The sequence below is a fragment of the Mauremys mutica genome, chromosome 11 (assembly GCF_020497125.1).
Source record: "Mauremys mutica isolate MM-2020 ecotype Southern chromosome 11, ASM2049712v1, whole genome shotgun sequence".
Classification (NCBI taxonomy): domain Eukaryota; kingdom Metazoa; phylum Chordata; order Testudines; family Geoemydidae; genus Mauremys; species Mauremys mutica.
In genome coordinates, this window is record NC_059082.1 from 67,121,717 (window position 1) to 67,134,014 (window position 12,298).

At 45.8% G+C, this 12,298-nt stretch overlaps 1 protein-coding gene across 2 annotated transcripts in view; it reads right to left on the reverse strand.

Annotated features, from left to right (window-relative positions):
• Positions 1–12,298, reverse strand: part of MYH11 (myosin heavy chain 11) — a 108,185-nt gene that overhangs the window by 35,830 nt on the left and 60,057 nt on the right. For both annotated transcript variants that reach the window (XM_044979169.1, XM_044979170.1), the window contains exons 6-9: positions 7,746–7,838; positions 5,136–5,199; positions 3,188–3,286; positions 2,234–2,377 (exon numbers count right to left, since the gene is read on the reverse strand). In XM_044979169.1, the coding sequence (XP_044835104.1) occupies positions 2,234–2,377; positions 3,188–3,286; positions 5,136–5,199; positions 7,746–7,838 (400 nt within the window). The remainder of the gene's footprint in view (positions 1–2,233; positions 2,378–3,187; positions 3,287–5,135; positions 5,200–7,745; positions 7,839–12,298) is intronic.

Genomic DNA, 12,298 nt, shown 5'->3' on the forward strand with positions numbered 1-12,298 from the left:
CAGGGGCAGGTTCAGCTTCTCTGTAAAGAAACTGAACAGTCACAGGTTACCCTGCTCCCTGAGGAACCTAGCTTTCAAAGCCTCCCGGATGCACAGCGCTTCCCGCTGGGCTCTTCTAATCGCACGGCTGTCTGGCTGAGCGTAATCAGCAGCCAGGCGATTTGCCTCAACCTCCCATCCCACCATAAAGGTCTCCCCCTTGCTCTCACAGAGATTGTGGAGCACACAGCAAGCTGCAATAACAATGGGGATATTGGTTTCGCTGAGATCCGAACGAGTCAGTAAGCTCCTCCATCTCCCCTTGAGACGTCCGAAAGCACGTTGAATGATGACAGTTACCCAAGACCACACTCGACACATTTTTCCCCCCAGCATGCATTGTGGGGAAATCCCAGAATTCAAATGGGCAGCGGGGACTGCGGGAACTGTGGGATAGCTTCCCACAGTGCACCGCTTTCAATGTCGACGCTTGCCCCTTTCGTGTGGACTCACAAAGTCGAATTAGTGTCCTTAGTGTGGAAACACAAATTCGACTTTGTAAGGTCGATTCCACAAATTCGAATTAAGTTAAATCGAACTAATCTGGTAGTGTAGACATACCCTTAGTGTTAAAATACACTACCAGATTGTCTTTCAGGGGTTAATTCTTCTTTTTGCTAGACTCCTAGACTTGTACAAGCAGAGAATGATGCAGCAGGTTCATATTTTGGGGGTCCAGGAATGGGGGATTAAGGGAGCAATACAAAGAATTACTATTGATGCCAGTGAGAGATACAGGCATCATCTCCTCCTTCATGCCTTGATGGGAGACGAGACCTGCCACCTTTATTAAAATAGACACTTTTGAATCCAATCTGGAGAGGTGCTAAATTGCTGCTATGCAGGGTTTAGCACCCTCAGTCCTAATGAAATCGGTGGGAGCTGATGGAGTTCTCAGCACCTCACAGGCTCAGTTTTGATCGATGTGGTCAGTAATAAGATCTCCATTGTCCTGGCCACCAGGTGTCACTTCAGGTATGAAGACTAACACAACCCGGGGGGAGCGGGGGAGGGGGAGAAGCACACATACAGTGTCATGACAGTTAAAACCACAAACTGTCAGTTAAGAGGGTTCTTCTATGTCTGCATTTGTGTACATTTTCAAGATAGTTTAGGCTGCTTGTCCATTTCCCTCCCCCCTGAACCTGCAGATAATACTAGTATAACCGCTCAAGGCAGGCCCAATTCCTTCAAATTTAAGTCATAATATTTTGCAACTTTTTTTTTTGGTCATCTTTGTTGGAAAGTACCTAAAAACTAGCTTTAAATGGTCATTAGTAGTGAGCATGTGTGGAGTTCTGTCAGCTGGGATGCTTAAAAGTCTGTCCTTTAATAGCCATGTTCTACCTTTCAAGGCCCAATTTTTAAAATACTACTGGATGTTGGCAACTGTATTGATGGTTTGGCATTCAAATGAGTTCGGAATGCATGTGATGTTCCCTCATCAAGCAGCTCTCATGGGATTTGTCACTTCTGACATTGATGAAAAAACCTTTGTAATTCGTCAATTACACAGACAGCAAAACATGTAGAAATAATTTCAGGTGATCCATATTTAAGATACGTATGCCTTACATATCTGTGTTTGTTCTATGCATTATATTTTGTATATAATCCAATACAGTTTATTTTCTCATTCTAATGTACACAGTAAGTCTTTTCATCTTATAACTTATTCCATTTTCAGTAATGGAACTCTTGCCAGTTTAATCACATTCTGGGTGGGACTTTCAAAGATGTTCAGCTTAGCCATTATTTCAGTGGGGACAGAATTAGGCCAATGCTAAGTGTTTTTGAAAACCTCCACCCTAGAACAACATATAGCGCTTACATAGCAATTTCTATTTTTGTCAATCTTTTCAACCATATAATCAGTTAGGCCTCCTTGCATAGCAAAGCCAACATTCACCCCAGACTTCCTGCCGCATCATCCTTCCCCCTTTCTTTTTGTACGAAAAGGTTAGAGAGCTGAGGTGAGGTTGCATCTCCAGAGAGGCCTGGACATGAGCCTTGAATAATATTAACTTCCTAATATGAAACTATATGTTCATTTGCATTCAGCTTACATAGTGGCACATCTTGAGAAGAATCCATTGCTGTGCACAGGGATTACAGCAATATTTCTTACCTTTACAAGCATCAACTTATTGCTCTATGTGCTTTACTTGACCTAAAGCTTGCTAGCAATTCTTACCAAGCTGCTCCTCTTCATTAAAACCCATAATTGTCATGGCTTCCAAGGTTTCCTGGAACATCTCGTCATCTTCCTGACCAGGAATAGGCACGTGGCCATTAGATAAAAAGGTATAGTTGTTGAAACTTTCCAGCAATAAATCCTCTATAAAAGGTGAAGAAAAAAATTGACTTAGAGAAAATAATTTAATACACACCCATACTAGAAATCAGAATCTCATCGATTATTCAGAGTATAAAGTCTGCTTTTAAGTTCTCAAATCTTTGGACTGTTAAGTCCATTCCCCTGATGCAAAGCAGACAAAAAAAAATCAGTGGTTGCCAACTGAGGATTTCCCTTGTGTATGGAATTTTGGGTGGTGTAGAGTTACCATGACCTAAATTTTCAAAAGTTACTAGTGAGTTTGTGTGCCTCCACTCACTAGTAGCTTTTAAAAATGTATTCTCACAGGTGCCAGTGAAGGTGGAATGGCTACAGGAAAGAGGGCATAGCCAGGGCATCTTTGTCCTGGCAATTCCTGATTGCTGCAATGATCCTAAAAGTCAGGCATGCACTATATCTCTGAGCAGTGCTGTGCACTTCCTGATCAGCTGGGATCTGATCCATTGTTTCCATCAAGCTTTTTCAAATTTAATGTTTTTCTAAAAAATTCCATATTTCTACTCATTTTAGAAGTCGGCCTATTGAGACCTGGGGACTTGCACCTGATCTATTAGTGGACCCTTCCCTATTTGCGCTGGGGTGACCTGCGAACTGCAAACCATCAGTTACAGATGCACATAAGTTGGGACAGTTCTACAACTCTTGAGTAGAATTGTTTAGAACAGCCAAGGAACTCTCATTACTTATGACAAGGATTGAATGAAATTACAGTTTCAGATGTTAAGGTTAATTACGTAACTGAGCCCTTTACAACTGCTGCTCAGATAGTTCAGCTTAAGATAAGTAACTTACTTTTCATTTGTTCCCCAGTGCCAGCGATCATATAGTAAAAGATATGAAATGTCCGCTCATCTCTAGCCTGGCGAATAGCACGAGACTTTTCAAGCAAATCTGGACGTTATGTATGTTAAAAAAAAATCTTATTGGCATATTTCACTCAGTGCCTTAGTACCACCAGTGGCACATGTTGGATATTAGCTTGTCTAACAAACCTGGGTCTGATTCTGCAATCACTCGCTTCCATATGCAGTGCTTATTAATGATGTCAATTGAAATACTCACAAGAAGTGATACGAATGCTCGGTTGAGTGCTTACTACCATGAGTAGTCCCATTTTATATCTGATCAATGGTGCTAAACATGGTAGCATTCATTACATGTAGGCCTAGGTGTTTACAGAACCAGGCCTAATCTGAATAGTTTACATGATATCTGTCATATCATGCTGTGATGCCCTTCTTCCTCAAGAGTATACTAGCATCTGATTCGCAGACAGGTTAAATCTTTTAACATCAACCAGTGTCTTCAGCACCTTTCCAGAAGCACTGTGCTCAAGGTTGGTGTAGGAGATATAAAAATAAAAATAAAAAATAAACTATTTTAATGAATATCTAATCTGCTAAAATTAGAGTTGGCAACATGTACATATGGCACATGTGAATTGTGAAGAATAGTGCAATAATGGTTCTTTTAAGCCTTGGGTCTACACCCTGGTTTTCTGAAGGAACAGGATCAGACCTTTAGTTCATAAGCCAAAAACTTTAAAGTTTGCCCCAGCCGGAACATCTTCACTGCAATGAAAGAGTCCCTTAGCCTAAGCCCCCAAGTCAGTTGACACAGGGCAGCCACAGGTTTTTAACTGCAGTGTAGACATACCCTCAGTCTGCCATTTGAAATGGAGGAGGATAGGAAAAGGATGTGAAGACCAAGGAGGGGAAAGTGCAGAATCAGCAGCAGAAAAGCTGTTTGCAAATGTCCAGCGTTTGGACCTTGGTGGTGCACTCCAGTGCCAGAAATATTGGCACAGAACAAATATTTTATGAGCCCCAAGGATAAGTCATGTCTGGCAAGGCTGGGTTAGCAGTACATATACAGACCAGGTGACTCCAGAGGAATGGAAATCCTCCCATCAGTTTGGCAGGAGAAATTTAACAAGGGGAAGGGAATTTTAGGTGATTCCAATACATTCCTGCTGAACAGCACCTCTTGTCGGTTTAAACCTGACTCCTTCATCTTTCCTATTGTAACTTTGCTGAAGAAAAAGTAAACGTATAAGTGGTATTGAGATAGCACCTAGGCACCCCAGTCATGGACTAGGACCTCGTTGTAGTAGACACTGTACAAAAGACCATCTCCACCAGCATATTATCACTAGTGTTTTCTTCGAGTCCATCTATTTTAGTACTTATACAGGCCTCAGCGCCACAGTATCTAAGCATCTCATACACAATGGATTTATCTGCACAGCCCCATTGAGAGGCAAGGAAGGATTAGCCCTCTTTTACAGATGGGGCAAACTAAGCCACAGGAGTAAGTGACCTGCCCCCGTCACCCAGATGCAGAGCTGAAACCAAACCCAGATCTCCCAGGTCGGGGGTTGTAATCACAAGACTTATCGCCATAACACATGGCTTCTTTGACTGAGACTCTGATAGTAAAGTCTACTCTGATTGGGTGGGATGTTCTGTCGGTATTTTCTGAGATGCTGCGTGGGAGATAGTGTGCTTTGTCCTGATAGCTGAGAAAACAAACTGATTAGTCTGAACAGAAAATGTAAACATGAGAGTGAGACAAACTGCAAAATTGGTATCAGCATAAATGGAGCTACGTCCCTCCCTTCCCTTTGTTTATATCAGTCTTAGTGATATTTGCCTTTCTTAGACATGCAAGGGAGTCTGTTTATGTTACATCCTTTTGCTCCCCCTAGTTAGTTTCCCATGAAGCGCACTGAAAAGGATACAAGTTTCTATGTTTGCTCCAACAATGTAGCCGGTGACATCAAAATTGATGCGGATGAACTTACCCTGTCAATGAGAAGAGGAGATGGTTTGGGCTCTTTCTGTGTTTTATAGCATATTTTAAGAGGCATGTTACGACATTCTCTGCTCTGTAATAACAGGCCCAATTGCTGCCTTCGGTAGCAAAACTCCTGGGAGGAGGCTGAAGGGAAGCAAGTCTCTGAGGTTCTCCTTGCAGAGATTTGCCTCTGTTTCATCTGGGTAGTGTGAAAAGGAAGGACCCAGGTCCGGCAGGCTGGGGGCCAGTTCACACACCCCATGGATCCTGCAAGTGGCAGGGAATTTATAGTTCCACCTGGATTTCTGCAAGGCCAGTGGGGGGATGGTGTGAATCCCTTCTCTCTCTTCAACACAGATCCCTGGAGCCTTAGAAAGGCATCTTCAGAGTTGGAGGGACAGGCAAGGAAATACTGTGGCAGCAGCTGATTTTTCAACACAAGAGAGGACTCTCCACATGCTGATCAGGGTACAGACAGAGGTGAAAGTTAGCCGGTACGGCATACCGGCAAGAGCCAGTACACCGTGCCGGACCACACCAGCTTCCGCAGCAGGGATTTAAAGGGCCCTGGGCTCCCCGCCACAGCAGGCAGCCCAGAGCCCTTTGAATCCCGCCTGTGGCTCGAGCGGCTGGGCTGGGGCCGTATTTAAAGGGCTCAAGGCTCCCGCGGCTGTGGGCATCCCAGAGCCCTTTAAATCCCGCCCGCAGCTCTGGCGGCCGGGCTGGGGCCGGGATTTAAAGGGCTCAGAGCTCCCGCGGCTGCAGGCAGCCCAGAGCCCTTTAAATCCCGCCCGCGGCTCCGGCAGCCGGGCTGGGGCTGGATTTAAAGGGCTCAGAGCTCCCCACAGCGGCAGGAGCTCTGGGCCATTTAAATCCTGGCCCCACCCCGGCAAGGCTCGGGGTTCCCCCAGCCGCCGGAGCTCTGGGCCCTTTAAATCCTGCCCACAGTGGTGGGGATTTAAAGGGCCCGGAGCTCTGCGGTGGCTGGAGCCCTGAGCCCTTTAATTTGCCCCTGAGCCCCGGGGGCTCCCAGCCACCTCTGCAGCTGAGAGCCTTGGGTTGATTTAAAGGCCAGTGCCCCACAGCCTTTAAATCTTGAGGCCCCGCCTCTTCTGGATGAGGCCATGCCCCCTCAGTTTGCCCCAGGCAGTACCGGTAAATCCTGTAAGTTACTTTCACCCCTGGACCGTACAGATATAACCACCACTATCTTGGCTGTCACTGGGAACTGATCCTGATACCTCATGAGCTAGGTCAGGAGCATGAGCCTTGCTAAAATTCTTACTACTTTTATTTACTTTAAAGTTATAGCTAAGCTAATAGTAAAATGCTTTAGGCTTGAGTCAAGTTTTTATAAGCCTTCCACTGTCGTAGCATTTCTACCTCCTATTAAATTAAAGTGATTTGGGGATGCCAATGTTTGGTTTTAACATATAAATTAATATTCTGAGATCTTGCATCTCCAACTCTTTAATAATTAAAAATAATCAGAAAAAAATGTTTTATTTTAATATCTATTATCCGTGAAAGAATACACATGATCATGGCGCTATCTTTACACAGAAGCATCGTCTATTTTAAGACTCTTTTCAAAAATAAGTGAGACAATCCAAGCCAGTGAAGATCAAAGATCCTGGCTCCATACGAGACTAAATTATTCAATATGAAAACTGGCCGAATGGGAAGGTTACTGAAAGGAAGTGGGCAGTTTTGAGAATAAAATCTAGTCTATTTTAAGGCTCGTGCACATTTGAGAAAAGTAGTCTGGTTTTCCTGGGATTTTCACACTCTTTTATAATTCATTATTGTCATAGTATTTATTGTGAAAGCCACTTTAGTATCTTATCTTTGTAGTATATTGCAATAATAAAAAACATTGAATAGCGTAGCCTGCTTATGGGTGTGTGTTATGTATCCCACTCTGTGCCCAACCAACTTATAGTCAGTTACTAGTTATAGAGCTTTGGCTCTTTAACTCAAGCTTGTGCTTTTTTAGTTCTGCAAGTGCCGGGTTCAGACCCCAATGTGTTGGTCAAGATGGCGGCCACCACAATATCACACACGCACATGAGGAGGAAAGGTTGGGTTAATGCTGCTCCCACAGAAGTTACTACTTCATCAAAAGAAGACTTAGATAACATCAAGTTGAAACTTCATGATTTCCCGTTCTCTTCCCTATAGTCACTAATTCACATGTTAACACTCCCGCTAAATAAGTCATGCCAGAAGAAGAAAACTGATCTTGTTGGCAAAATGTTCTGAAAGTGAATATTAAGCCAAATAGCTCTGGCAGGGGCCAGATGCGTGTACTGCTAAACGCTGAGTAAACTATGACACAGCCAACTTTTAGCTTGTTTTGTTCTTTTCTAAAATGCCAAAATAATGATTCAGGGAGAAATCCTAAATCCCTTCTTTAAGGGAAGTAATTATGGAAAAATCTCTTTTTAAAAAAACCTCCCCCAATGTTTGAGGGTTTTTAGCCATCTGCAAATTTTGTCTTTATGGGGCACTGATAACAAACACTGTACACACAGAGAACATTTATACTACTTACAAATCTGGAGGAGTTGTCGTTCTTCACAGTTTTGGCATTGCCAAAAGCCTCAAGAATAGGATTTGCCTGAAGAAGCTGCTTTTCCAGCTCACCCTAAAATTCATGCAGACTCAAGTTAACCTTGAATTAATCAGTTATTTAAATGAAAACGGAAAATGCACATACCTGAGAAACTCAAGATGATTTAAGCCTAAGTGTATTTTTGCACTCCATGTAAATTTATTTTTTTTCCTCTAGTAATCTTTGTGTTTACATAATGGTGCACTGCAGTCTACTGCTGTTCTGTACACAAAGTCAATAAGACCCTTTTCCAGTGTTGTTGCTTGTTGAAGATCAGAGTCTGTTTATCTGTTTAGCGTCATTACTGACTTGCCTTAATGAAAAGGATCGTTCTGTGTCAAAGTTGGATATTTTTACTTTATTACCAAAAATACTTAGAACCTACTGACTTGTTTTTTCCACGTTAGTGTACTGAGATCTCATGATAGAAAATGATGTAATTAGAAAAAACTTGCTGAGAATACATTTAATGTAATGCAGCACAAAGATACAAAGCAGATTACACCAAGTCTATTAATCACATTACATGCAGGGCTATTTAGGTTGAATATGGAAATGCATTACTTTATTTCAAAATATGACCATGAATTCCCATGCAAACTTAAACACACTGTTATATTGTTAATTTTGATTAGTAATTGCGAATTAAGCAAATCATGCAATGAAAGCAAATATGCACTTAATCCTACTTCTAGCACAATGATGCTAACAATAAGTAATTCTGCCTGAGGCCACTTGCATCTGAATTCCTCCTCCTCATCATCTATACTTGAGTCATTCATTGTCACATTCTAAATCTGTATTAACCTTTATTTCTAGGTGTCCTAGTCTTTGATATTTCTCCTGCTATGTGCAGCTCTTTATACAATGCTCTGTGTACCACTTCAAACATAGCTTTTAAAGCAGAAATTTCTTGTAAAAGCTTAATATTTTTTAAACAATGTTAATTACTCTGTTAACAGTTAATGAAGGCAACATTTGGACCGAGTCCAGAGGAAATAACTTAGGAAACTACCACTTGCCATGAAACAGAAAAATGCACACTCTGTATACATCGCTGTTTATAAGGCCATCCCTGATGCAAGGGTAGCTCCCTCTCGTTCCAAACATAGGGTTGCCAACTTTCTAATCGCACAAAACCGAACACCATAGCCCCACCCCTTCCCCGAGGCCCCGCCCCTGCTCACTACATTCTCCCTCCCTCGGTGGTTTGCTCTCCCCCACCCTCACTCACTTTCCCTGTGCTGGGGCAGGGGGTTGGCTGCGGGAGGGAGGGAAGGCTCTAACTGGGGGTGCAGACTCTGGGGTGGGGCCAGACATGAGGGGTTCAGGGTGCAGGAGGGGGCTCTGGGCTGGGGCAGGGAGTTGGGGTGAAGGAGGGGGTGAAAGCTCCAGCTGAGGGTGCAGGCGCTGGGCTGGGGCTGGGGGATGAGGGATTTGGCATGCAGGAGGGGGATCCAGGCTGGGTGGTGGGGCCAAGGGATTCAGAGTGGGGGAGGGGGCTGTGCATTAAGGCAGGGGGTTGGGGTACAGGAGGGAGTACGAGCTCTGGGATGGGCCTGGGGATGAGGAGTTTGGGGTACAGGAGTGGGCTCCAGGTTTGGCGGGGCTCAGGGCTGGGGCATGGGCTTTCCTCGGGCAGCTCCCGGTCAGTGGCTCAGTGGGGCTAAGGCAGGCTCCCTGCCTGCCCTGGCTCCAGGCTGCACCCCGGAAGCAGCCAGCAGGTCTGGCTCCTAGGTGGAGGAGCCAGGAGGCTCCATGCACTGCTCTCATCCTCAGGCACTTCCCCCCCAGCTCCCATTGGCTGTGGTTCCCGGCCAGTGGGAGTGCGGAGCTGGTGCTCGGGGCATGGACAGTGCACAGAGTCCCATGGCCCCCCTGCCTAGGAACTGAACCTGCTGGTCACTTCCAGGGCACAGCGCGGTGCCAGGACAGGTAGGGACTAGCCTGCCTTAGCCCTGCAGCACCACTGACTGGACTTTTAATGGCCCAGTCGGTGATGCCGACTGCAGCCGCCAGGGTCCCTTTTTGACCGGGTGTTCCAGTAAAAAACCAGACACCTGGCAACCCTATCCAAACACCATCACTGTCATTTATAGATGCCCTGCACTGTGTGTGACAGGGAGATGGCCTGACCATAGAAAAGGCAACAGTTCATTAACACCTTGCTAAACTCTTCTGTTTGGACATGGTTGGTGTATAGGTGTAGGACTCCTGACTGTTCAGCTAAGGGTCTCAACCAGCCTGAACTATGAAAATCTCTAGCTAGTAGTTTGGAAGAAGAGGAATAGAGATTAGCTAATTCAAGAGCCCTAGAGGAAAAATGCCTGGAAATAAAACCATGAGCGCTTCCTTGTGCAAGGCTACTACCATGCTGCAGTGGGTTGGGCAATTCTTTCCAATTATACTCTGCCATTATAACAACTGGTTGTGCCAACAGCAGGGTTTGATCCTACGACCTTCTAGAGCAGTAGTTCTCAACCAGGGGTCCACAACCCACTGCGGGGTCTCAAGCAGGTTTCAGGGGGTCCACCAAGCAGGACTGGGATTAGACTTGCTGGGGCCCAGGGCTGAAAGCCAAAGCCCCACCACATGGGGCTGAATCCCCGGGCCCTGAGCCCCGCCATCCAGGGCTGAAGCCGAAGCCTAAGCAACTTAGTTTTGTGGGTCCCCCTGTGGCATGGGGCCCTGGGCAATTGCCCTGCTTGCTACCCACTAATGTATGCCCTGGCTTTTATATGCATAAAAACAGTTGTTGTGGCACAGGTGGGCCGTGGAGTTCTTATAGCATGTTGGAGGGAGGGGGGGCTCAGAAAGAAAAAGGTTGAGAACCTGTGTTCTAGAGCAGGGGTCCCCAACCCCCGGTCCGCGGCCCGGTACCGGGCCGCGGCCTCTTAGAAACTGGGCCGTGAACTGACCCAGTGGACCTCCCGCAGGCGTGCCTGCGGGAGGTCTACCCGAGCCACGGGACGAGCGCTCCCTCCGCAGTCATGCCTGCGGGAGGTCCGCTGCTCCCGGGGCTCCGGTGGACCGCCCGCCGGCATGACTGCGGACGGTTCGCTGGTCGCGCGGCTCAGCTGGACCGCCCGCAGGCACGCCTGCGGGAGGTCCACCGGCTCCGGTTGAGTTGCCGCAGGCGTGCCTGCGGGCGGTCCAGCTGAGCCGCGCGACCAGCGAACCGTCCGCAGTCATGCCTGCGGCAGCTCAACCGGAGCCGGTGGACCTCCTGCAGGCACGCCTGCGGGCGGTCCAGCTGAGCCGCGGGACGAGCGCTCCCGACCGGTCCCTGGTCCTGAAAAGGTTGGGGACCCCTTTTCTAGAGCACTGTAAGCATAGCCCTCCACTGCTTGAGTTAAAGAAGCAACTTCATTAGTGGAGAGCTATAACAGAGCCTTGGGTCAGTCACTAGAATGGCACAAAGACCTAGACTTTCCTAGTGTGGCTTACACTGCACAGTACAAATCACTGGTTATCTAGTCATAGGGTATGTCTTCACTACCGGCTGATTGGCGGGCAGTGATCGATCCAGCAGGGATCGATTTATCGCGTCTAGTCTAGACACGATAAATTGATCCCCAAGCGCTCTCCTGTCAACTCCTGTACTCCAGCTCGGGGAGAGGTGCAGGCAGAGTTGACAGGGGAGAGGCAGCAGTTGACTCACTGTGGTGAAGACACCATGGTAAGTCGATCTAAGTATGTTGACTTCAGCTATGTTATTCACGTAGCTGAAGTTGCATAACTTAGATTGATTCCCCCTACCACCCCCGTGTAGAGCAGGCCATAGTTCCAAATCTGCAGCTAGAGTAAGCACTAACCTCAATTGTCTACACAAGCAGTGAATTTAGTCCATCGTAGATAGAAATTAGATGAGAAATTTCAAAGCAGCTTGTCAAATGAAATATTAAATACCATCAACAAATAGTTTAACCTCTGATATGTCCTCTAACGTGATGCTTAATCTTAACCTAAATCTGAGTGGAAACTCACAAGCAACATTGCATCTCAAGAACCACACTAATAAAAGAGCAGAAGACACACTGAAACCCTTTTGTACTATTACTAATTGTAGGAGCAAGTTGGGAAGCATGCAACATTTTTCAGACATGCATAATTCTCCACGGTTGTAGGAAAATGCAGAATCATAAGCAATATCAAATGGAAAGCATGCAGAGTTACAAATCAATCACACACTGTGATGGTTTGGGAATTATTTCACAACAGTCCTAAAAAGTTCAACCTGAAGCACAGAAAGTCTCTGGGTGCTTTCATTCAGAAATCATATGATCAAATTTCAGGCTGATTAGCTCTTTCAGGATCGTGGGAAAATTCATTCAAACTATGAAAATCTGGATACGCACACACACATAGAAAACGGTGACACTTGAAAGACAACCCTCTGTGTCAGACTTCATCTTTTCCTGGAGCTTGACACAGTTAGGGTTAATACGTGTGAACATTGGTGCTATTGTTGCTTTTTGTCATGTGATACAAGA